General features: G+C 40.0%; 1 protein-coding gene across 1 annotated transcript in view; it reads left to right on the top strand.

The window, feature by feature from the left end:
• LOC120531682 (transmembrane protein 163-like) overlaps positions 1-27434 on the top strand; it is a 319701-nt gene that overhangs the window by 233046 nt on the left and 59221 nt on the right. The window contains exon 5 of the mRNA XM_039757306.1: positions 8357-8453. Coding sequence (XP_039613240.1) covers positions 8357-8453 — 97 coding nt within the window. The remainder of the gene's footprint in view (positions 1-8356; positions 8454-27434) is intronic.

Here is a 27434-nt window from a genome sequence, read left to right as displayed (position 1 = left end):
CTTATTTGAATGTCTGTTGTTTTGGGGGTATAACCTTGTCTGATGAAATCTTGTCTGAGCTCCTGCAGTTGTATCTCCCGGTCTGTCGGGTCTGAGCAAATACAATTGTATCGTATTGCTTGGCTGAAAATAATGGAGCGCCTTATTTGCTTGGGGTGAAAGCTATCATTTCCCAGCTAGGTCCATCTGTCTGTTGGTTTGTGAAAAACAGAAGTTACAGGGGTGTTGTCTTTCAGTTGAACGGTGGTGTCAAGGAAGCTGACTTCTGTTTTTGAGTAATTCAGCTTCAGCTTTATGTTGGGGTGAAAAGAATTATATTCATTATGAAAATGGAGGAGGTCCTTCTCACCGGCAATCCAAATTATGAAGTTGTCATCTAAGTTACGGAGATACAACATTGGTTTTAAGACACACATTGACAGAAAATCCTCCTCCTATTTTGCCAAAAATAGGTTTGCATAGTGAGGTGCAAACCAACAGCCCATTGCAGTCCCCATCTGTTGCAAGTAGAAATCTGGTCCAAAAGTGAATAAATTATGTGTCCGAGTGAATTTTATCATTTGTATAACTGACTCTGTGGGTAAATCATGTTGTTTGAGGTAAGTTTCACATGCCAATATGCCATCATAATGGGGGATGTTTATGTAAAGTGCCTCAACATCCATTGTGCCCAGTAAGGTTCCCTCAGGTAAGGGGCCTATACCAGACCGTTTTTTTAAGAAGTCAGTGGTGTCCTGAATGTAGCTGGTTGTATTGCGGGCAAGGGTTTTAAGGATGTGCTCCTCCCAACCTGAAACATTTTCTGGGTTATTGAGTGTAGATGGACGGGGAAAAATAGAAAATGTATTCATTTAGAACTCAATCAGAACACAATGAAGTGTGCAGAAAGTTAAGAGGTCTGAATCCACTGTAAGTCCCATCTTTGCAGGGTGTGTTGCTTTTCATAATTGTGACCCCCAGGCTGACAGTGGTGGACTTTACCTTGCCAATTAAAATTGCTGAAATGTGGATTAAGATTCTAGCAAACACAATTCGGCCCCAGCCTCTGTCTGTAATATAACGCAGTTCAGCTGCACAAAGGTCGCAGTGGCGTTTCACGCTTCCAGCCCTTGACTTGATCTGATTCCACACGTTCTCACCTCCAGGAGTGCCCAGTGACTGGCACTAACTTTCTGATTTACCCAAACTTTATCTTGGCCTGTTATTTTATTGGTACATGACACTTCTTTTTCCAGCATGGTAACAGAAATTCTCTGTTTTTAAAGTTCTAATCAACACCACTGAGAAAGAAGCATAAATTCTCACTTTGATGCAAAAGGATTATAAATGGTTCCTGAATTCATCTCCATCAGAAGCAGGCCTTATTTATAACTCTGAGCCCGTGTCGCTCTTCACAGCTCCCTCTTTGTATTTTCGTCTCAATTTCATCTTCCTGTCCTCACTCTTAAATCAAACTGATACCTCATTTGCATTTCTTCTGTAATTAATTACAGAGATGATCATATATGTTTTTGCAAAATTCCAAGAAAAAGGCCACATTTTACAAAGAGAAAATGCCATCTTTTATCTTTGTGTAATAAGGTGGATTTTATTATTATGGCTCCAATTTTTGTCAGAAAACAAATATTTAACTAAACACAAATCTCCCAGTTTCTGCTTTACCCAAGAAGAGTCACATTCCAGATGATATGATATTTTGACAAAAATAAAAGCTGGACAAAGAGTAACCATGGTGATCAAGGACAGAAAGCCATCTGAAGCAGGCCTAGCGTCACTTACAAGCCAGAGCTCCTAATTTAGAAGTCTGTGAGGATTTAGCATTTTAGTCTCTGCATATGTTGCTCAAATTAAAGCAACGTAGTCACAAAGAGGCATTAACGTTACAGAGTGAGTATCGTGGTACTCACTCCAAGTGGACTCTTGTTAGGATGTAAAGTAGAAGGTTAAATGAATAAACCAGCAGATCAGTACTCAGTATACATGGCAGTAGGCTCTTACAAAATACCTCACGGAGCAATTAACAGCATCACAAGGATGACATTCTCGTAATAAGTGCGTTTTATTATTAATATCCAGTATTTCAGCTTTACTTCATGTTAGGCAGTGATGTATTTAAAAACGTAGGGTGAGCAGATGTAAGTTACACACAAAACAGCACAACATTCTTCAAACTTGCTTACCCTAGTAGTGAGGAGCAGAGCAGGTGAAAGGAAGGGACCAACCCTGCACTGGGTGCCAGCTCATTGCAATGCCCACCAGGGTACCCACCAACTCACAGATGTGCTTGGGAGGAACCAGAGAACTGATGGTGGCTGGGAGCCAGAATGGAGATCCAGTGAGGCCATACTGTAACTCCAACCACAGCACCACCATACTGTCCCAGTTGTAACTTTCATTTTAAAACAATAGTGATGACCACGAAGTTATGAGCAGTATGTAAAATGAAACAAACCTTCTGTTTGAATAACTTCTTTGATTTTTGTCTGATCTGGCGATTTTGACCACCACTTTTGGTTAGTCTTGTTCAGATTAATTAATCAAATACGATATCTTTTTAAAGGCAAGCCACAGACAATTCCATTTTATGAAACCACGTGTCTACTTAACTGATCGCGAGTTACGGGATGTAACGGTGTGTTCAACTTTGGTCTCCTGGCTATAAAAAGGACATAGCAGTGCTGGAAAAAATCCAGAGACGAGCCACCAGGCCGATTCCAGGTCCACAGGGGATGAAAGAGTAAAAGAGCTCAGCCTTTCCAGTTTAAGCAAAAGGAGATTAAGAGGTGACGTGATTGAAGTATTTAAAATTATGAAGGGAATTAGTACAGTGGATCGAGAGCAGACTGTTATTTTAAAATGAGTTCATCAAGAACACGGGGACACAGTTGGAAACTTGTTAAGGATAAATTTCAAACAAACATTAGAACATTACCTTTACAAAGAGAACCATAGATACTTGGAATAAGTAACCAAGTAGTGTGATAGGCAGTAAGGGACTTTCAAAACTCGACTTGATGTTATTTTAGAAGAACTAAGTAGATAGGACTGGCTCTAAAGATTGTTCTAATGTTCTGAGAAACAGCTGGGGAGAAAACGGCATTCCGTCTGATGCCGCAAGCCTCCAAATGTTAATGTTAACTTTTAAAATGTGTTGTAGTTTCTTCTCTTCTCAGCTGGAATCTTCCAGCAATATGTTTATAACATTACAGTCTAATCAAGTGAACAGGTAAGCTAAAAGGATCTGCTAAATATTGACTAATAATTAATAATATGCATAAGATTTAACAGCAGACAGCAGTGTTCTTTTGTTGGATTTTTTGGATTTGATTTTAAAGTCTGTTTCAAAATACCACAGCAAGAATTTGTTTCCTAAAATTTTGTTATGTAATAAAGTCAACAGTTTAGTAATTGTAAATATTGGAAGAAGTTTTCAGGAGTTTTGTGTGATTGAAGAATTATGCCGAAGGTTATGGAGGAATATTTCGGACAAAATTAAATAAATAAATAAACAAATAAACTGCGTCACCTGAACCGGAGTGTAGTCGAGTCCCTTCCACCTGTTCTTCGATAATTTCAAAAATAGTTTCATCTACATCGGAGTCTAAAAGGGCCGCCAACATTGTAATTTCTTCTGATAAATCTTCAGTTCTCTCTCTGAAATATGTAATATCTTCGGCAGAATCCATTTCATCGGTAGTAGTAAGCATTTTTCTAATTAATTCTTGTGCTATTGATTCACCAATCAGTAACTAGAGGGCGTGTTAGAGCCCACCCTCTCAGCTTTGACGAGTGAAAGTGACAGTTTTATTTCAAGTCGTATTTCATGACGGTTTGTAGGAATGTTACGGACAAAATGAAATAAATAAATAAGCAACAAAAAACACATTTATTTATTTATGCTCTCATTTCATGACAAATTTATTTATTTATGCTCATATTTCACAGTACTTTTATTTATTTGCGCATTTATTTATTTAATTTTGTCCAAAGTATTCCTCCATAGAAGATTAAACATGAGGTTTTTAAAACAGTGATGTAGGAGGCTGAGACCTGGGCAGTGAAGGCACAACAAAAGAAGTTAGATGTGTCAGAAATGAGAATGTTGAGGTGGATGTGTAGAGTTACAAAAAAGGATAGAATAAGAAATGAGACAATCAGAGGTACAACAAAAGTGGGTGAGATATCTAAGAAAGTACCGGAAAGTAGGGTGAAGTGAATGGACATGTGATGAGGAGAGAATATGAAATATGTGGGCAAAAGAGTGATAGGATGGAAGTAGAGGGGAAGAGAAAGCGAGGGAGGCCAAAGCAGAGGTGGATGAATAAAATAAAAGAAGAGTTGAAGTTGAAGGACGAGGTGCAGGGCCGAGCTGTATGGAGAAGGTTGATCAAGCACATCAACCCCACATGGAAATGGGAAAAAATGAAGAGGAAGAAGAAGAAGGCCACTGTACATGAGATACTGTCAACTTGTTCAGTGTTGTTTCCCACAAGCATTAGAAATTATTTCATTTTCATTTATTCTAAACAGAATGGTATTTTTACATTCCTGCTCCAGCATTCCACCCTTTTTTCTCTAATTCATAATCAAAACAAAATAAAAAGTGGCAAATAACATCCTTCACATATGATGATGATATGTGCATTGCTCAAGGGGAATACCTACAGTATTATTTCAAAGACTTGCCCTAAATCAGAAACATGCATATTTACTTGTTTATTAAACAGGTTTTATTACAGTAGTCTGTATCATTTTAAATAAACAATATTGTTATAATATGTTCAAATGTAAATTAAAGAAATAATCAAAAGACCTTAAAGAAAATGATTGTGAGGTTGTAGCTGAAGTTCAAGTTCATGTTTTTATTTGTCATCCCAGCCATATCTAAAATACAAGACCAGAAAATGTGCAAACAGGGAAAGGGGAAATAAAAAACAAAAAAGTAAATCAAGACATAACTAAATACAGTGCCAAATTCACAAAGTCCAACTAATACTTATGTAAAATAGTCTATTAAATACTACGGCTTAAAAATAAATAATCTTCAAACAAAAATAAATCATTACAAAAGGCAAAAGAGAGCCTGTAGATTTTAGCAAAACTGTTATGCTAACTGTAAATGGCCACAACTGTAAATCACAGTAAAACCATAAAACCAGGGAAAACGTTTTATAGCATGAATCATAAACATGTCACACAGCTTACATAAAGTCTTAAAGGAATACTATACCCAAAAAATATACTTTTCTATATTACTTAACCTATGTACGTTATATTAGTGGCCTAGAAAAATTTTAATCTCAGGTTTTCATGGAGAATCAAGAGAAAAAAGTTTATGATATAATAGAAGCCAATAGTGACCAATGCTATACAACGGTAAATGATGTGAGAAATGTCCATGGGTTGCATAATTCACATATCAGTTATCTAGTTGTATGCTCAAAACCTGCAAAACACGTGCATTTTTTGCTCATACATTGTTAAAGAGATACTTCTGGTATAATCAGCACAAATCATAAACAGGAAACTGAGATTGACTTTTCAAATTGAAGTCAGGACTCTTGACCAATAAATGAGAAGGACAGGTGGTTCTTCAATCCAAAAAAGAAATCCGCTTCCCCCACCTCATTTAATTCTACATAGAAAACTTTTAGCCTACACAAATTACTTTCATGATAAATAATGGGAACAAAAAATGACACTGTTAATCAGTTAACGTGTTTTGAAATAATAGTTTCCCTCTGGAATATTTTAGATCTGTTTTCTTCTTGGTTTCGGTTTTTGCTTTCATTCCAAGTAACGTTTCTAATCAATAATCTCCTGCTTTGAGTCCACTGTTCCCAGAATAAGCTCTGGTTCCCTGTGACCCTGAACTGAATAATCCAGCAAGGAAATGGATAGAAGAAGGCTGTAGTCCTCAGTATCTTCACAGTGCATAAGGCATAATAGCAGTGGCAATATGATCCTGTAAGATGTTTATGTCAGCTTATATAAATGATAACATATTAGTATATAAACATTGTATTAGTAAGTGTAAGTGTGCCTTATAGTGAGCTGGTGCCCTGTCTGGGATCTTCAAGTGGATTTCATGCTGGATGGATGTCTGTGTATTTGCCAGGCATGGATCAATGCGCCTTGTGCTCGTGAACGAGTTACTAAGGCCTGCGTTTGATTTATTGTTTGTGTTACCTTTTTGTTTTTCAAATACAGCTCAATCTTTGTTCTCAGGCTTTGTTCTCTGTCCACATTCTAAGCAAACTAATTACTTTGCCCAAAGTTATGTGCCAGTTGCAAAAACAATGAATTCCTTCTAAAGTAATTAGCTTGTCTCCTTCATTCTCTGTATTTGGCATTTGCCAAGATGGATAGCAGACTAGCAAGAAACAAACACATGATAACAAAGCAAAGTATGTGGAAAAGCATTTTTATCAATCCCAAAACACTTGGGCAAAGCAACATTTGTATTCTGTCCTGCATACCATCTTGAGTGAAATATGTCAGATATGTAGGAAACTTCCAGTTTTTTTATTAGCTGAAGTTAGAAACCTCCATTCAATGTCCACTAATTAGTCCACTAAGACATAATCTACTTGACACATCAGAGCAAAGCAGGACTGAGCTAAAGCCAGAACAGCAGCAGTCTGTGATGGGTGACCATTTATAGAAACCAGTTAACTTGTAACATATTTTTGGGATGTTGGGGGAAAAAACCCACAGAGATTCAGGGACAACTTCTTCATTGATCCTGGAGCAAGCGTCGACCCAGATAAGATGGTTTTATTGTGTACAACAGCACATACATGAAGTAGTCAACGTTTTATTACTACCAACTTCTGTGGACATCTTGTAAAGAGTAAACAGAACAAACATGAAGAAGGTTGGAGATCCCAAATCTGGGAAACTCAATTTATTAAGCAGACATTTATGGAGAGAGTGTCGGGACTCATGCTGGTACAGCCTTCAGCAGCCGTCTCACCGGTGATCATTTCATGAATGAGAATGGGCTGAACATGAATACCTTGGATTTTTTAATGTTCCAAGTACCTGAGGGGTAATTTGGGATTCTGGGGAGAGGTTCTTGTTCTTCTGGGTCAGCAAGCTCCAGTCTAAAAAGGAAGTAGATGGTCATATGTGTCCACCATAGTTTTTGTATGTGTTACCTGTAATTTGGTCCTCAGAAAAAACAGATCAATAGTAAAATTATGGGCAAACTGTTCAGCAAATAAAGTCCTATATTAAATTTAGGATAATAACAAGGAAAATACGAGGGGGAGTCAAACTAAAGTTAGAAAATGGGATTATTAAAAAAATGGAAAGAATGTTAACAAAACTGCTAATGTCATTTCTCCATGTAGTCTCCACTCTTCTCAATGTACTTGTGCCACCTGCCTAGAAGTGCCTGGATTCCAGCAGAATAAAAGGTTTCATGTTGTCCTCACAGCCACTTGTGCAGCACTTTCTTCATGTCATCATCTGTCTTGAATCGATGACGACCCAGATGTTGTTTTAGCAGTCCAAAAAGGTGGGAATCACACGGTGCCAGATCTGGGAAATAAGGAGGATGTGGCAATACCTCAAACTTCAGTTTCTCCAGACAAGCCTTGGTGTTCTTTAGCGGTGTGTCATTGTCTTGCAGCAAAAGGATCTCCTTCAGACAGCAGTCTCCGCCGCTTGGATCGAATAGCAGGCTTCACATTGGTCTCCAGCAAGCCGCAGTAACTTGCACTAGTGACTGTAGTACCCCTCGGTTTGTGGTGTTCAACAATAACTCGGGTGCATGAGTTTTTGGGAGGACAAGACAAAACCTTTTATTCTGCTGGAATCCAGGCAATTCCAGGCAGGTGGTGCAAGTACATTGAGAAGAGTGGAGACTACATGGAGAAATGACATTAGCAGTTTTGTTAACATTCTTTCCATTTTCTAACAATTCCCATTTTCTAACTTTAGCTTGATTCCCCTTCGTATTTTAATTTGTGTATGTGTTATGGCTGTGCTGGTGGCACACTGAAGAAGTGTAATCACTCTGGAGCTCCTGACTTATACACACATGGGTTTCTTATGTGGCTTCATTTTCTCTTCATAGCCAAAAACAAGATTATTAAAATAAAATGAGCAGGGTAATAGAAATGGGTCCAGAGCACTCGTGAGATGTCCCTAAACTCCTCAGATATCTGGAGTGGACTGGCACCATCCTGTTCAGCGTAGTTTCCTAGGAGTCCTGGAGATTGAATGTGTGTTTGTAATCTACTTCACTTAGAGAATGAAACAGTAGTCCTGCATCGAACAGTAAATTAGATTCTGCACTCTGCTGAAACCCAAAGAATTTAATATTGTGATTTTTGTTTTTATTTTCCAGTGCATGCGTCATCTTAGGAGTCATCTTTATCCTGTCATCCCTGTGCATAATAGGCAAAGCGATCCATGATCTGGCAATAAAACTGCTTCCAGAAGTGGTAAGAAAAAAATTTCTTACGTACAATATTTAACATTTTCTGTAATAGTTTTGCTGGGCTCTCTTGGGAGAGATTTTTAACCAGGTATGCACATCATGGCTACAAAAATAATCCCACCAACATCATCCTGTCTGAGAAAGAATCAGCAACGGTGGAATTGTGGACGTATCCGTTACATATGGGAGAGAAAAATGTCCGGTCAGACTTGAAAAGGTGGAAAACACCATGCTTGCCAAATCAGTTGTTGGAAATGAGAAAAGAGTATTTGAGAGGAAACTCTGGGACCTTTCTTGCACTGTCCCTTATACAGCAGGATTGCTCTCTAAAAATTAGGTTTGCTATGTGATGGAGAATGACTGGCAATGCCTCATTGCTTGCCCTAATGAATAAGAACACCGCTGTCACTTTCCCTTATAGGAGAAGGACATTAGTAGTAACCAACAAGGCAATTGTATAAAGCATCATCCCTTTGCAATTCCTCCCTCGTCATTGGGTAGCCTCTTCTTTATCTGCTCCATAAAGAGCCGGCTCCTCTCAAGAAGCAGATTGTGAACCCTCAGTAATAATCTAACCCTAAAAAAGCTTTTGTTCCTCTCTTGGTTTTTCTTTTGTGGATGGTCTGGAATTGCTTGAACTCTGGATATCTGTGAGATCATCTGCCACTCCAAGTTATTCAAGTTCAATTAAACTGAAATAAAACTCAGTGATGGTAATATGAAGACTAAAATGCTGATGCCTTCAATACAGCAAGCACAAGGAATCATATAAAAAGAAATGAGGCACACGCACCGGACACTGATAAGTCACAAAAGAATTGGCATTACACGGCTGAAGCATATACTCGTGTTCTGACATGCCAGTGTTCGGGCAGTGGCATCACCTTCTTGCAATACGTGGTGTGTGGGGGATTGTACTGATTGTACTGTATCCATGTATCCAGACCGCCCCCTCCACCTGCACCTAGCTATGCCACTGGACCTGGATTAGGTCCCCAGGCGTCTCCTCTGCTGCCGTAGCAGGACATGTCCTTCAGTCCTGGGATACACTGGCTGCTCTCCTCTGCACTGTAGCGAGGCGACCAGAACGCACTCAGTACAGCAATCCCTCCTCGATCGTGGGGTTTGCGTTCCAGAACCCCCCGCGATAGATGAAAATCTGCGAAGTAGAAACCATATGTTTGTATGGTTATTTTTATATATTTTAAGCCCTTATAAACTCTCCCACACTGCTAACATTATTAGAGCCCTCTAGACATGAAATAACACCCTTTAGTCAAAAGTTTAAACTGTGCTCCATGACAAGACAGAGATGACAGTTCTTTCTCACAATTAAAAGAATGCAAACATATCTTCCTCTTCAAAGAATGCAAGTCAGGAGCAGAGAATGTCAGAGAGAGAGAGAGAAAAGCAAACAATCAAAAAATCAATACGTGCTTTTGGGCTTTTAAGTATGCCAAAGCACCGCGATAAAGCAGCATTTTTTAGAGGAGCGTCCGTATCCTCTGTGCAAACAGCCCCTCTGCTCACACCCCCTCCATCAGGAGCAGAGAATGTCAGAGAGGGTGAGAGAGAGAGAAAAGCAAACAATCAAGCACAGCGCGGGAAACACATCGTATATCATTGAGGAGTTTTAGTTAATATGTAATACATGCTCTGATTGGGTAGCTTCTAAGCCATCCGCCAATAGCGTCCCTTGTATGAAATCAACTGGGCAAACAAACCGAGGAAGCATGTACCATAAATTAAAAGACCCATTGTCTGCAGAAATCCGCGAACCAGCGAAAAATCCGTTATATATATTTAAAAATGCTTATATTTAAAATCCGCTATGTAGTGAAGCCGCGAAAGTCGAAGCGCAATATAGCGAGGGATCACTGTACTCCAGATGTGCTCTTACTAGTGAATTATATCGTTTTTTTTATCCTCAAATACTCTTTTTGGCTTCTGATTTAGGTTTTGTCAAAAGATATGGCTGATGTATTAGTTACAGACTTTGTTTGGTTTCTGCCTTACTTTTCATCTCTCTTTGCTTTTTTCTTAAGGCATAACAGTACCACTTTTATGACCCACTCTGTATCGAGTTGACCCTGGGCTTTAGACATTTTACTGTCATGTGCTGCGGCTTAAATCTCGAAGCTTTTGCTGGTTTGTCTAAGTTCACTCCTGGCACCAAATAACCTTGGCTGAAACAACGACTGCCACGTGGGCCAATATTTCCTTTTACAGGAAGAAATAATGAATGGCTGGATTTTCTTTTGTAATATGGTAAAACTGGGCAACAATGGGATTCAGAGGGGCGGATAGCACGGCTTGGTGACCCTCACCAGAATAAGTTGAGTGAAAGTGAATTGAATGACATTTCCTGTTTCTAGAATCCAAGTGTTTATCTATTGTGAAATAATAGCCTCGACACACGAAAAAGGTTTGGGGAGCCACCCGTATATTGGCACCCTGGCTGCAAAAGGCAAAATAACAAGCACAATAAGTACAGTGTTGAGTCCAGAATAGACCTGATCAATGTAGGGAAGGTGGTGGGCGTTTAAGGTTGGTAAAGGGAAGTGACATCGTCTTGGGTAACTGGAAGTGACGTCGTCGGGGGGCATACCTGGCAGTGACATCCTCAGGGCCAGAACCGGAAGTGACGTCTTTGGACTTGGGCAGAATTTCTCATGTTTGGTTTTCAGAGATAAAGAAGAAGGTTTAGTGCACCCCGCCACCCCCTGGCCTGGCATGGAATTCCCTTCTTTGGGTCCATGAAGCTGGCTCCCATGGGCATGTATGTGACACTACAAATTGCAGTATGTGGGTTATCAGGCGTGTAGGTAAGAGACAGAACACTGATATGCACAGGAAGAATAAGAGGTGCTTGAGTGTAAACCCACAAATATTCTTTCGCTTGTTATATTATTTTGCACATGTTAGGGCTTGAAACTGGTAATAAATTAAAAAAAAAAACAGTTTGCCCAAAAAGAGCCCCAATTGTGTAATTGCATCTTATACTCCCATATGTAAAATAGGTTATTTATTTACATTAATCTTCATCTGTCCTATCTGCCTAAGTCTGCTGTATTATAATATCAATCTGTAGAAATTTTGCTGACTTCATCGTCTCTACCTAATTTACTATTACATTTCTACGTAAATCATTTATATAAATTTACAAGAGCAGCAGCCCCAGAACTGGTCATTGTGACATTACTGAAATGAAGATCCCTCGAGTCACATTCTCGCGTGCCACCTGCTGAAGATCCAGTTTTAAAGCTTTACTTCTAGAACATAAAAGGCATTAGCATGAGATCTACCTCACTAAAGCCAACTGTGAGAAGACAAAGGCTAGAGATAAGAGGAGAGTGCTCCCCGCATGGCATGGTACTCTTTGTGTTTTATATTCATGACATGAACTCAGGCATAGTGAGTGAAGACGACAGACTGGTGAGGATACCAAATACTGAAGAGGCTATAAATAAATTCAATCAGACCTGGATAATCAACAGAAAATGAGCAGGCACTTGGGAAATGTGGTATGATGTTCAGAAGTGTAAGGTGCTCCATGCGGGCAAAAAGTACAATGGCTATGAATAACAGACGTGCTTCCTCTAAGAAGACTAGACAAACACATCTGTTTTTGGTAATTATTGTTCTTTTTGCCTGCATGTAGATGGACAAGATTCACATACAAAAAGCAAATTTGGAAAAGAATGCACTGATTTGTTCTGACACAACATTACCATCCCATGCAAAATTGATTAAAAAGGTGGATAAAATCTCTGGTGATATCATAAAATGTGCTTAACAAGAATAAAATACATCACGCTCAGACTGAGTTATGGGGATAGTGCGGCCATACCTGAAGTGTGCAGTTCTAGTCAACACCAGAAACAGCACAGGGGGCTGAAGGCCATGTCCCACTCTGACCAGCTGAGGGCATTGATTTGATTTATTCTTTGAGCACAGAAGACTCCATTTTCAAATTTATCACGTGAGGGACAGCTGGCACTCTTGACAAGCAAGGGCACCTCCACACTGGAAGGACCGGGGTGTGGGACAAACGTTCACAGGGCATTAACTCATACAGGACCTCCAGATGGCAGCCCTACTAGGTTGCATCAGCACCATGGTTTCCCACAGGGCTTCATGGGAATTGGAGTTCTTTGACTCAGCCTTGTTGAGCGCTGTGGGTGCTGCCAGGGGGTGCAGCAGGGACTGGAGAGCCCTACCTGGAAGTGCCAAGCCTTGGGGACACCAGAAGTATTTCCAAGGATCACTTCAAAGGAGCCATCTGCCTTCATTTCGGGAGCCAGAGTCGGGAGGGAGAGGACGATGCTAACCTGAGGAAGAGTGGAGGCAGAAGAGACAGATGAGAAGAAGAAGTAAAGACATTGCCGTTTGCTTAATACTATGCTGTATACTCTGTATTGGTTGGGGAAATGAAAAAAAAGCGTTTCCCACCCTTTAATAAAAGCCGTTCCTGTACTTGTGCCTGTGTCTGTTGTGTTGGGTATTTGGGGCGCTGGAGCACCCCCTGGTGGGCACACTCAATACTACAAAGTAGACCTCACAGTAAGTTTTTTAGTTGAATTGTGAGAACACCTGCTAAAACTAAAAGGAACTTCAATTCAGAACAGAGACAAACAAGTGGCTTGAGTCAGATTTGAGGCTCACTTGGGGTTCACTGCTTTTACATGTAAAGATGGCTTTTCTCATCATATTCATAAATAACAACAACAACAACATTTATTTATATAGCACATTTTCATACAAAAAGTAGCTCAAAGTGCTTTACAAAATGAAGAATAGAAAAATAAAAGACACAGTAAGAAAATAAAATAAGTCAAGATTAATTAACATAGAATAAGAGTAAGGTTCAATGGCCAGGGGGGACAGAAAAAACAAAAAAAACTCCAGACGGCTGGAAAAAAAAATAAAATCTGTAGGGGTTCCAGACCACGAGACCGCCTAGTCCCCTCTGGGCATTCTACCTAACATACATGAAACAGTCCTCTTTGGATTTAGGGTTCTCACGGAAGGACTTGATGATGATGATGATGGTCACGTAGACTTCTGCCTTTTAATCCATCCATCATTGTTGGAGCATCATGAAGCTTTGAGTAGGTGGAGGTGGCGCAGGCCACCACCACAAAGAAACCGGAAAAAAAAAACAGAAGAGAGAGTAGGGGTCAGTACGGATTTTAGAGCCACCATGAATAGTTGTTATGATGAATTGAACATACAGAGTATCAGGATTAAGTTAAATTAAGATTAAAATGAAGTTATAAAAAGGCCATGTTAAAGTAATGTGTTTTCAGCAGTTTTTTAAAGTGCTCCACTGTATTAGCCTGGCGAATTCCTATTGGCAGGCTATTCCAGATTTTAGGTGCATAGCAGCAGAAGGCCGCCTCACCACTTCTTTTAAGTTATGTTCTTGGAATTCTAAGGAGATACTCATTTGAGGATCTAAGGTTACGATTTGGAATATATGGTGTCAGACATTCCGATATATAAGATGGGGCGAGATTATTTAAGGCTTTATAAACCATAAGCAGAATTTTAAAGTCAATCCTGAATGACACAGGCAACCAGTGTAGTGACATCAAAACTGGAGAGATGTGCTCGGATTTTCTTTTCCCAGTTAGGATTCTAGCAGCTGCATTCTACACTAGTTGCAAACGATTTATGTCTTTTTTGGGCAGTCCTGAGAGGAGTGCATTACAGTAATCTAGTCGACTGAAAACAAATGCGTGAACTAATTTCTCAGCATCTTTCAGTGATATAAGAGGTCTAACTTTAGCTATGTTTCTTAAGTGAAAAAATGCTGTCTTAGTGATCTGATTAATATGCGATTTAAAATTCAGATTACAGTCAACAATTACACCTAAGCCTTTTACCTCCGTCTTGATTTTTAATTCTAATGTATCCAGTTTATTTCTAATAGCCTCATTGTATCCATTATTGCCAATTACTAAGATTTCAGTTTTCTCTTTATTTAACTTGAGAAAGTTACTATTCATCCATTCTGAGATACAAGTCAGACATTGTGTTAGTGAATCAAGAGAATCAGGGTCATCAGGTGCTATTGATAAGTACAGCTGTGTGTCATCAGCATAGCTGTGGTAGCTCACATTGTGCCCTGAGATAATCTGACCTAACATAGGCTTTATGTTATGGCGACTGGAGCAGAATTCTGAAAGTCCTTGAGGGTTTGCATTTGACATGTTTGGGTCAGATGCTAGTCTGCTCTTTGACTTGCTGGCAGCAACTGCCTGTCTGCCTGTTTCCGACTTGTGTTTTTTGGTTGTGCTTTGACCGTTTCTTTTCTAGTCACAGCTCAAACTTGCATTTTGGTAGACAGTTTTCCAAAAGTGAAGGGGACTAAAGGCAAACTGTAGATAAAAAATGAAGAACACCTTAAATAAATTATGATTTAAATTTCAGTGCCTCCATTTGGCATGACTGGCAGAGAAACCTCGGCACCCTGGGCTGAATCTTAAAGGGCTGGGGCCTCCAGCAGAAGAATACGCTACGTGATCTGCTCGATGCACTGGGGTTTTTGTTTTCCTTTCCCCTGTTTTCAGCTAACCACAGTTCAATAATTACTTCATGGACAGATATTTTTGAGCTCCATTCATGTCATTCAGTTTCAAACCACTTTGTTTTCCTGTTTGAGTGGACCAGTCTGTGTCTTTATGTGTAGTCATTATCTAATTATTAATTCGTACAGAACGGCGCTCTCAGCCTCCACTCATTGAAGAGTGCTATACAAAAATAAACTGAAAATTGAACTGGTAAGAGCAACTGGACACAAGTCTTTCCTTTAGTATGTGGTGGTCGGGAGCTGAAACAATCATTGAGCTTTTCCTCTGGTGAGAGTTTGCCATTGAAAAGCTTCTGTAAAGAGGGCACTGATTGGAAGGTTTTACAATCTGGCCAATGCACACACACAGATTGTGGTCTAACAGCATCAACAGTTGCGTCGATATCGGCCTTTGTTCGTTGTCAGTTCAATTTATTTTTGTATCTCAGCCTTCACTGAGTACAGACTCAGAAAGTGGGCATGGACTGCAATCCAAAGAGCTATAAAACATTAACACACATGTGATCTGCCAACACTAAACACACACCAAAATACTGGAGGACAACCTCAGTTTGATGAATATAAAGAAACTATGACAACATAAAGTCCAGTGAGGAGGAGAAGAAAACCAAACTCCAGAGAACGGCATTCATGGTGAGAATAAACCTCTGGGGGGATTATTTGGGCAAGTGACACCCCCTCCTGGATATACTGTACCACAAGTGCATGCTGGAGAGTGATGGCCCTTGTTTAATCTAAATTTTAAATTTTAGTATCAAATTTATATCAGGAATTGTGATTGTTAACAAAAACAAAGTTAATATTGACTGGTTGTGCAGTTTCTCTTGCACGTATGGCCAGCAGAGCAGGCTTGGTCACTAGGGGGCTGTCAACTTTAGGCAGTGGGCCCAGCATAAGAGAGAGGGGACAAGAGGGGGCTTCAGCAGCACTGCAGCCAGGCCCAGAAATGCTGCACTTCCGATGCTTTGCCTCTGTTTATTTGTTTTTGTGTTCTGCGAGTTTCATTCTTCCTTTCAGTATTTCGTTTTCTAATTCCCTGCAGCTGATGTTCTTATGACAGTAAAGTATTAAAAGCACATTTGTCAGTTTTTACCTTCTTGTTTTTTCTAGGCATGGGCTCTTCTAACATGATGTCCACGTCACTATTTAAGTACAGCTTTGGAATTGGAGGCGTCCACAGCCTCAGAATGCGCTTCATTAGAATGTGGCAGATGCTGCTTCTGTGCTCTTTCTTTTCGCTTATGTCCTTTAGTTTCTGACATTGTTAAATGTACCAAAGTCTAAATTACTGAACAGGTGTGCAGTAAGCATGCTCCTTCTGGGCAGTGATGGAGAAATGCTGTCATCATTATCTTCATTAAACAGCTTTATTGGCAAAAGAAGAACTGCAGGAACAACAGAATGATTTGGGTGTGTTTGGACTTCTACGGTGTGTATGTTGTTTAATGGTCATCTTAGAAAAGTATTCACGTGATTATTAATTGGCTTTAAATTTGTTTAAATGCATTGGAAAAATGGGAAATCCATGGCTTTGGACTGGCAGTGCCCCCACAGGACCACCATCAGCTAAATGTGATGCTTAATAAATGGCCTGTTTAACACAGAGGTTTATCAGGGGCCTGCCAAAACAAATAGTTCAGCTAGCTGGCAGCATTTTTTAATTTAAATGTTCATTTTTGTTATTATTCTCTTTATTATTTCTGTTTTTTCAAGCAGCAGATTGACTCATGAAGCTCTCACTTCTAAGAATTTTTCTCTTGTAATATATTTTGAAAAGTAGGGAAAATAAATCTTGCACTCCGTTACCTCATGTCTTCTGTTTTCTATTGTAACTGAGTTCTGTCAGCGACCACAAAAGGACACGGTCAATAACTTATCAGCCAAATTGCATTGTTTTTATTGTTTCTAGTCTCCCTGGTGACAGTGACTGTTTTTATAGAGCTGCCTGAGTGACATTGTAAATGACATTGCTGTCAGAATGGCTGGTCAGGGAAGTGGCTGGAGAATAACTTTCTTGGCAATCGTCACTGTCCTGATTAATGGGAACATGTGACACACTCCATTCGCTGTAATTTAATTTATACTCATACAGTTCAGTTCTCATTTTGCAATTTATAATTTAAAAAACTAAATAAAATGAAGCAAGTACAACACTATATATATATATTTGTGTATATATATATATATATATATATATATATATATACACACACACCTAAAAGATTATTAGGAACACCTGTTCAATTTCTCATTAATGCAATTATCTAATCAACCAATCACATGGCAGTTGCTTCAATGCATTTAGGGTGTGGTCCTGGTCAAGACAATCTCCTGAACTCCAAACTGAATGTCAGAATGGGAAAGAAAGGTGATTTAAGCAATTTTGAGCGTGGCATGGTTGTTGGTGCCAGACGGGCTGGTCTGAGTATTTCACAATCTGCTCAGTTACTGGGATTTTCACGCATAACCATTTCTAGGGTTTACAAAGAATGGTGTGAAAAGGGAAAAACATCCAGTATGCGGCAGTCCTGTGGGCGAAAATGCCTTGTTGATGCTAGAGGTCAGAGGAGAATGGGCTGACTGATTCAAGCTGATAGAAGAGCAACTTTGACTGAAATAACCACTCGTTACAACCGAGGTATGCAGCAAAGCATTTGTGAAGCCACAACACGCACAACCTTGAGGCGGATGGGCTACAACAGCAGAAGACCCCACCGGGTAACACTCATCTCCACTACAAATAGGAAAAAGAGGCTACAATTTGGACGAGCTCACCAAAATTGGACAGTTGAAGACTGGAAAAATGTTGTCTGGTCTGATGAGTCTCGATTTCTGTTGAGACATTCAAATGGTAGAGTCAGAATTTGGCGTAAACAGAATGAGAACATGGATCCATCATGCCTTGTTACCACTGTGCAGGCTGGTGGTGGTGGTGTAATGGTGTGGGGATGTTTTCTTGGCACACTTTAGGCCCTTAGTGCCAATTGGGCATCGTTTAAATGCCACGGGCTACCTGAGCATTGTTTCTGACCATGTCCATCCCTTCATGACCACCATGTACCCATCCTCTGATGGTTACTTCCAGCAGGATAATGCACCATGTCACAAAGCTCGAATCATTTCAAATTGGTTTCTTGAACATGACAATGAGTTCACTGTACTAAAATGGCCCCACAGTCACCAGATCTCAACCCAGTAGAGCATCTTTGGGATGTGGTGGAGCGGAGCTTCGTGCCCTGGATGTGCATCCCACAAATCTCCATCAACTGCAAGATGCTGTCCTATCAATATGGGCCAACATTTCTAAAGAATGCTTTCAGCACCTTGATGAATCAATGCCACGTAGAATTAAGGCAGTTCTGAAGGCGAAAGGAGGTCAAACACCGTATTAGTATGGTGTTCCTAATAATCATTTAGGTGAGTGTATATATATATATATATATATATATATCTTATATATAATATGCTACCATGTCTGTAGCTTGCAAACCGTTTCACCTATTGACCTAAAATTTGGTACACTTATACTATATGACGTCTAATATATATATATAGTAATGATTGACCTCCAAGGTTATTCCTTTATTATTTTATTATATATTTATTATATTTGTTATTCCTCTTATTTCATTGCAGAATCAACTCTTAGCAGCAGGGCGGCCGTGCGGCACATGCATATGGACGTCGTTCTCATCCCTACCAACTTCGCCATCACTTCCCCTACCTCTTCATATCTTAAATTATTCTTGAGGCAGCTTGAAGATTCAAGTGCTAGGTTAACTGAAAAATTAAGTAAAACGTACTAAGTAATTGCAACACAAACACTGACCTAATCAGTTTTAAGTTTTAAAACTATGAAAGTCAAGTGTATTCATGTAGTGCGCCGTTACTGGCATACAGTATATATATATATATATATATATATATATATATATATATATATATATCCATTAAAGGCCCATTAGATTGGATGATAAATCTCTGTAAACTACCATCTTCAGGTCTCTCCACACGTGTTCCATGAGGTTTAGGTCTGAGCTTTGGCTGGGCCACTCCAGAACAGTCTAACCACTCCAGCGTTGTCTTGGCTGTTGTCCCAGTCTGAGGTTGCATGCACTCTTAAGTAGGTTCTCTTCATGGATCTCTCTGTATTTGGCCGCATTCATCCATCCCTCATTTCTTATCTGTCTCCCTGACCCTGCACCTCCATAACATGATGCTGCTACCACCATGCTTTACCATAGAGATGGTATTAGGATTAGGGAAGGGGATAAAAACATTACTGCAGGCCCTGGCTCACTATCCTCAAGTTTAAAAAATAATTTATTTTTGTTATAAAACAATTATTCTGAAAATGAATCAAACACATTATAAATCTAATCTATTTTAATATATTTTAAATAAATAATTTTATTTATAAAAAAATGTATATTAAATAAATCAAATTTTATAAAATTTTAATAAATAAACCCCTAAATTCTTTATAAAACAATATGTTAAATAGACCAAAATACTTTTAAAACAAATTCTACTTCTCATTTAAACCATCTGGATCATAACGTTCCTAAGGTATCTATCCAATCCTTTTCTTTTTGTAGACGCCTACGGAGACTCCAATTCCTATCTTGTTCCAACCCGAACATAATTGGTCGATGTGATTCATTTGAAAAGTGTAGGTAGAGCACTGTATGTTTTCTTTGGTTCTGTATGAACCGAAGGTGTTGTACAAACCTTTCCATAATAGAATTCTTGGTTTGCCCTATATATATTTTACCACACTCCACACATTGTATTGCATAAATACATTTTTTAGATTTTAACTGAAATGTCTGAAATATTGGTATTTCAACTCTAGTAAATGTAATCTTAATTATTTTTTTATTTATTATACCCAAGCCATTCTATTCACCTTCTTTTTGTTGGCACATGAAGCATGTACCAACATGTCCTTTAAATTTAAATTTCTACGGTAAGCTATAATTAGTTTGTAGTCCTGTAAAGGTTCAAACTTGAGTTGGAAATCTCTAAAATTCTGTTGCAACACCTGAACCATAGCCTGTGCCTGAATAGAAAAGGTTAAAACCACCAGTAATTTATTTTGTTCAAAACTCGTTTCTGAAAAATCTACTAAAGAAATTAAATTAGGTGACCCCTGATCCTCCTGTAGTGCTAACTCCTCCCCCTCTCCTAGAATCTCATTTTCCTCATTCCACACAATATTCTCCCCTTCTCCCTTGTCTCGTTTCCACTCCGAATACCCAATAAATCCAAATAGATCCTGTATTAACTTATACATGTTTATTGGTAAAAAAACATTGTTCCAGAGTCATTACCTCCATTACTGATGGTTCATCCCCCACATACACCAACCAACTTCCTCTCACCAACCCGTCGAATCCCTGCTCCTGACAATCACCCTTTTTCCTTTTTATCCAAAATTCCTCTCCACCATCACCTCTCAAAGTCCCATACAGCATATTCCCAACAGATAAACCATTAATCTCTGGGCCATAATCAAAGCTAAATGATGACCCCCCCAAAGTTCTTAAAATTAGGGTTGGGATTAGGGTGGTTCTCGTTATTCCACATAGAATTAGGGTTAGGATTTAGACTATTAACCTCAGGGCCTCCTTCCAAGTTAAACGTGGAATCCCCGAAGTTGTTAAGGTTAGGGTTGTGATTGGGGTGGCCATCGTTATTCAGCCTAGGATTAGGGTTAAAATTTAGACTATTAACCTCAGGGCCTCCCTGCTCAAAAGGAGTTCTGCTCAAAAAGTTAACTTTTTAGTCTCCTAGGACCAGAGAATCTTTTTCCTCAGGCTCTCAGAGTCCTTCAAAAGTGGGCTGGCATGAGCCTTTTACTCAAGAGTGGCTTCCATCTGATTGACGGAGTGCTGGTGAGATGGCTACCCTTCTTGCCCAGTCATTAAGTATGGACGGACGTCTTACATTTCACAATTATTGAGGGTACTGTGCTTCTGGGAACACTTCTGCCATTGAATCTTCTTTGTAGTCTTGTTCTGGTCTTTATTTGTTTATTTTTATTATCAAACTAGAAACAAATGGAAAACTGGCCAAAATCGGCATCTAACCCTTTCATAGGTCACAGGCGTTGAGAGCTTCTGTGGACTTACAGCACTACATTCTCCAATATGCCCTCTACTGCAGAGCTATACCATCAAACCCTGGTAAACGGAGGATCTTTAATAATATTTCATAATGTCCAATATGCAATCCACTGGCAAAGTCAAAAAACAAAATGATTGAAGATTCTAGAACTCACAAAACACATCAGAGATCGTGCATAATCAGAAGTGCTCTTCAGCATTGCGTTTTATGCACCAAGGCTTGACTGGATTTCTTGATTCATTATCTTGCACACTCTATTGGGTTTGTCTTTGGATGGTCTGCTGGTAAGTTGACGGCCATGTGACCCATCCTTAGCCTTTTTTTGGAGACTCCTTATATACAGTACTAGAACACGATGGCCTCGCCTGCTTCACATCACATTTCATCTTGTTACATCGTTATTAGGGCGGCACGGTTCTCATCCCAGGTCGTCCATGTGTGGAGTTTGCAGGTTCTCCCCATGTCTGTGTGGGTTTCCTCCCACAGTCAAAAGACATGCAGGTTAGGTTTTTTGTGAGGTAAACTCCTTTCCCAAATTCACTCAGGAATGCTCAGGAGATTCCCTGGAAAAGAAGAAAGAAGCACTGTCCATCTAAACTCAGAGCCATTGCCTCTTATCCCAGCAAGTGCTTTGGTATTATTGTATGGGTCGTACCTAGTTAACAGATGGTGCATAGGGTCTTTAGAGTTATCGGCTTGTTTGCTGCCTTTCTCCAGCCCCCCCGTGGCCTTGTGGGCTTTGGAGTTGGGTTAGGCCCTGGGGGACGTGATGCTAGATCCTCGTCCTCCAGGCTGTGCTGGCCCTGTAGATTTTGGAGTCGGGTTGGGCCCTGGGGATGTGACGCTTAATGCTCATCCTCCAGGCTCCCCTGGCTCCCCTGGCCCTGTAGGTTTTGGTTTATGGTTAAGTTCTGGGAGGTATCTTCCTTGCCTCTAAGCTCTGGGGGACATGCAGGTTAGGTGACTTGCCGATCGCAGATTAGCCCTATTGTTTGTGTGTGTGTGGCTGTTCACCCAGCGATGGACTGGCGCCCTGTCTGGGGTTTGTTCCTTCCTTGCACCCTATGCTAGCTGGGATGGGCTCTAGCAGCCCCCTTTGACCCTGTTCAGGACTAAGTGTGTTAATAAATGACCGACTGACATCATTATTTGTCCTAAACTACCCTATTTTTGGAATGTGTTGCAGTCACAGAATAAATATCTTCAAAAAGCAATGCAGCTGATTAGGTCAAACACAAAATCCCTTGTCCTTATGCTGTTTGTCTGAATACAAATCAAAGTAACACTCCTTTATTAGCAATTATTCATCTGTCCTAACGTTTTTATAATTTTTTATAATTATAAGTCATAAAGTAATTACATTTCCTAGGAAGTAATGAGTAAAGTAATTCCATTACAATTAGAGGGAGGTAATTGGTCATTTGTAACTAATTACCCCAACTCTGCATATGGTTTCCTGACTGTAAATCCTGCAAACAGACACAAAGCCCAAGTGATACGAAGGGTTGGTTTGCATTGATCTCAGTCAGAACTGGGGTGGCTTTGGGATGCCTTAGTCCCTTATGAAAACTCTTTTAAAATTCCATTTGAAATGATATTGAAAATTGCTTTTGTCATTCATTTTCGCTGATCTCATGTTAAGGACAGGCCTGAGTGAATTAATTCATGAAAAGAAGCTGTCTTTTGTGTGGATGAGCCCCATTCTCTTGTAGCCGTGTTAACATCGGCCTAATGTGAGTGGAGAACTAGGGGCTTAAACAGGTGGTCTGGTGACATCCATTAGCAACGTCGAAGTAATCTGGACACTGCCTCGTGGTGACAACCAATCAACACCTGGATGCTGATTTTCCTTTTTCTTTCCTTGAGGATTTTAATTAGTATAAGAAGATTAACTGGTGTAATGTGCAATAGGAAGGCTTCTCCCTGCTAAAAATCAATTTCTTCTCATTATATAAATGGTTTCTCTGGATTACATGGGCTGGGGGGAGGCAAGGGGGGAGCGGCAATCAAAATCTCCTCTCATTTTCAAGATTGATTTTCCTCATCTTCATTTCACAGAGCCGTGGCATTCAAGAAGCTCACAACATGCCCGAGTTCTTTCAAATGGGACGACTTAATGTGAGCCGAACAGGGCTGCTCTCAAAGCCGAGGTCTCAAATGTCACTGAGATCAATTTTTATCGAAGAGCTCATTCTAGTCTTTGCAAGGAAAGGAGAAATGTTTTACATTATTTATATGACTGTAGTCGTTTTCAAGCAAAATGAGAAAAAATGCTGCGCAAGTTTATTAAATGAGTTTAAATGCGATGGTCACTTTAATCAAGTGACTTCCACCTCACAGTTCGGAAGCCTGCATTATTACAGAAGCTAGTGGCACCCTAAGTGGCGCTGTGGTTAGCATGAGTACTTCTTAGCACAAATATGGGCATTTGGACAGTTTGTGTATAATGAGGGGCATCATGTTGGCTTTTAGTGGCCTGTGTTTGATTAGTGGCCTCATTGCTCATGTGGACTTTGCATGTTCTTCCTGTGTTCTGGTGAGCTTTTCTTCACTAGTGCAGTTTTATCTTACATACATGTACGCTGTATGAATGCTAGGGGTCGCTATCGCCCCTTAAACCCAACAGACAGATAGGCAGACATAGGGTAAAAACACAAAGAAGATCTTTTAATTATTTTTTCTACTTGAACGTAATTTTAAAGCACTCCAGCCACCATACACAAATATATCAACAAAAAATAAATACAATATTCTTCTCCACACCACCCAGCAAGCTCTGTCATCTACTTCCCTACTCCGGCTCACTTGCTGGGTTCCCAACAGTCCTTTATATAGTTCTTGACCCAGAAATGCTTCCGTCCTTCCTTCCATGTGACTTATCAGTACTCAGGTCAGATGGAGGGCTTGAGTTTTCTTCAGCCCGGAAGTACTTTGGGGCTTCTGTCCCCGTGACTTGGGAGTACTACAGGGCTATACAGAAAGTAAAAATCCCCCAGTCTCCCTGGTGGCACCTATGGTATCCAGCAAGGCTGTGAAGCCAAACTCCAGATCCCATGGCGTCCTGTGGGAATCCAGGGCACCGCTAAGCTGCTGTCCCAAATTAGTTGCCTTCCTCCACCCTTCCAATCTTTGGGCGTCCTAGCCGTCCATTTCAGTAGACTTTTATTAACACTATGTGGGGACAATTAGATGGGTCACAGAGTGTCACATTTCTAAACTAATGCAAAGCCTCATGAAGGCAGCACTCAAAGTCAAGGTGGTGATTTGGAACTACAAAGAGCAGCGGTGCTCTCAATACCCTGATATGACTGAGAGCAAGGTTCTGATTAAAAAGAACTGTCTACAGCCTCCTAAAAGACCCCCATTAAACATAAAAATGTGTGCTGTGTGTGCTGATGGTGCACTGTGCATGTCAAAAAATAAATATAGCCTGTTGTATTGAAAAACCTTAATGTAAAATCAGATTATGCATTGCCATTCAAAGGTGTCAGTGGACGAGTAGCAAAAGTGAGCAATATGTTGTGCCAGATGCAGTTTGCGGTCTCTGTTGTTTGGTGTTACGACAATAATTTAGAAGCCGATGTAAGCGTGAAAGAATTGACGGCTATGTATCTGAAAATATGAACTGAGAAATATGCATTTGAAGTAAATGATGTGTCACGCTCCTCTAAGAGGACTGCCGTTAAGAGAGTTTGATAACAAAGAGCCACAGAAGATGTAGATTTCAGTGCTCAAAACACCTGAATCAACAGATCTGACTAACAACACCAGTAGATGCAGAGAGGAGGCCTCCACCTTCTGACTACACGTCTTGTAGCGGGTGGCACATGTGTCAGTTTGCATCGTCTTAGGGGGTCCATCAAATACACCTTTAAGGGGAGGACACAACACGGACAGGACGGTTGGTGCTGATAATGCCAAGGTCGCGAGTTTGATCCCCGTATGGGCGACCACTAATCTGTACCGCCGCCCCAGGAGAACAACTAAACCCTGGGTCGCTGTACGATCAGAATACCGCTAGAGAAAAGCAGTTTGTTATTAAAATCTTTCGGGGTAAAGTGACCAACACTCGTCCTTATTTTTGACCCCCTCACCACATGCCCCCGCATAAGACAATAAGCGTTACAATGATGAAAGACAAAAAAAAAAAAAGAAAAAGATATATTTACATATTGAAAGAAAAAACAGTTTAAGTAATTCCCCCAACAAACAAGTACATAACATAAATCAAAAACAACCTTCCACAGATTAGGGGGCGAGATGTTTCCCAAATTGGTTCACTGTCCTTACAGTTCCTGGAAAAGGTGTAATGTTGGAAGTATGCCGAGAGCCTAGCCGATAACAAAAAAGGTTCTGTCCTACTTGACCCTAAAGGTTGATTGCCTCAGTGAAACCAAAAAAGTTTGTCTCCCTTGTATCAGCGAGTAAAAAAAAAAAAAAAACATTCTTCCATTAGGTGGATTCTTGGCGCTAACTCGTTGCTTCTCCTTGCTACACCGCTCGAGGTCTCTCTCTCTGTCCCCCTGCTTTTCCAGTTAAAGAATCTTCAGCCCCAACTTCCCTGTCCACGTCGGGTCCTCCCCTTAAAAACGTATTTCCCCAATTCTTAATGTGCTCCCTAACTGACAACCGGACAATAGCACGTGTGGCACCCACTACAGTCTAAACAAATAACTAAAGAAAGTTAACATTTCTGTATAATTGAAAATGTAAATATGCCCTGCCAGAATATATACACAGCGTTTTAACATGTATATCCAACTCTGTTTGCTGTTTTTTTAAATTGAAAGCGAATAACATTCCATACAATTAAGTCAAACTTAACAAACCAAAATTCAATCCCCACCCAAAAGAAAGAGAGGAGAGCCAACAACCAGAGCAAATCTTTAAAAGCAGCAAGGAAGGAAGAGCATCCTTTTCCCTGATATGAAAGATTATTCTAAAATATTATTGATTAGATCCTGCCATATTTTAAAAATGTTTTGAACAGGTCCTTTGAGTGACATTTTTACTTTTTCCAATTTCAGATAGTATAGGACATCAGTTACCCACTGACTTAAAGGTGGTGGGTTGGGATTCTACTTCTGCTTGTTCTGTAGTAAAGGCAGTTACAATTTATTTGTCCTTCTCCACTTTATGCCCTTCTAGGAGTCCACCAAACATGGCTGTGAATGGATGTGGACGGATTGTGACGCCAAGGCTGTCTGATAGGCATTTAAAGGTTTCAGCCCAGAATGATGCTAATTTGGTGCACACCAAAAACATGGCCAAGTGAGGCTGGAGCTTGATTGCAATGTTCACAGGTTGATTTTCTCCCTGGAAACATTATGCTTAGTTCTAATCAAGATAAATGTGCATGATATGGAGCTAGAATGTATTCTGTGCATGGCTGCCTTCCACTCCTTCTCTGTTAAGTGAAAGATCCTTTCCCAATTTGTGCCCTGGGGTCTTTGAAAGGAAGGTTCTTTAAAATGTTTTTAGAAATTGCGGAGATGCTATCTGAGCCTTCAAGACTGATCAATATTTCTTCTGGACCTTCGATGAAATCATTTATTGGAGCAGTACTGTCTCTTTCAAATGTACTGACCCCCAATTCCTGTCCTTACTTTTCTTTCTCCAAGTAGCCAATCGCCACACAATCAGCTCTGTAATAGATGTTAAGCCATCTGTAAGCTTAGAACGCCGATTCTTCAAAACTTTTAAAGAACATTTAAACATCTTCATAGTACATGTTTAATTATTCTATCCATCTATCCTTCCAGTGTCGCGCCAGTCCCAGAAAGAATACAGCGCAAGGCAGGACCAGTTCCTGAACTAGCTAGTGCTGCACCACCGTGTACTCACATGTTTACTTATTAACAATATAGAATATTTAAATGATGTTAACTTTTTATCTGTATAATGTAATAAACATATTTTGCTGCATTTCATCTTAAAAATGATATTGTCATCATATACAAATACGCGCTTTATAAAGTGGCTCAGGTTGTGCAATATTATAACTGTATCACAAGTTTACAGTGAGGTAATTGTACTTATCAGTACAAACAGTTCTACAAGGAGCACTTGATGGACTGATTGAGTGTGTTTATAGTTCTTAGGATCAAACTGTTTCTGAACCGAGAGGTCCCTACAGGAAAGGCTGTGAAGCATTTGCCGTATGAGAGCAGTTCAAATAGTCAGCATGGCTGAGGCAGCGTGTGCTTGATGCGGTGTCCTGATAATTCTCTTTCCAATCAGTTGCTGTAGATCTGTGATTCC

This window comes from Polypterus senegalus, chromosome 6, assembly GCF_016835505.1.
Source record: "Polypterus senegalus isolate Bchr_013 chromosome 6, ASM1683550v1, whole genome shotgun sequence".
Classification (NCBI taxonomy): Eukaryota; Metazoa; Chordata; class Cladistia; order Polypteriformes; family Polypteridae; genus Polypterus; species Polypterus senegalus.
The sequence above is the reverse complement of the archived record's forward strand: the minus strand, read 5'-3'. Positions and strand labels throughout refer to the sequence as shown.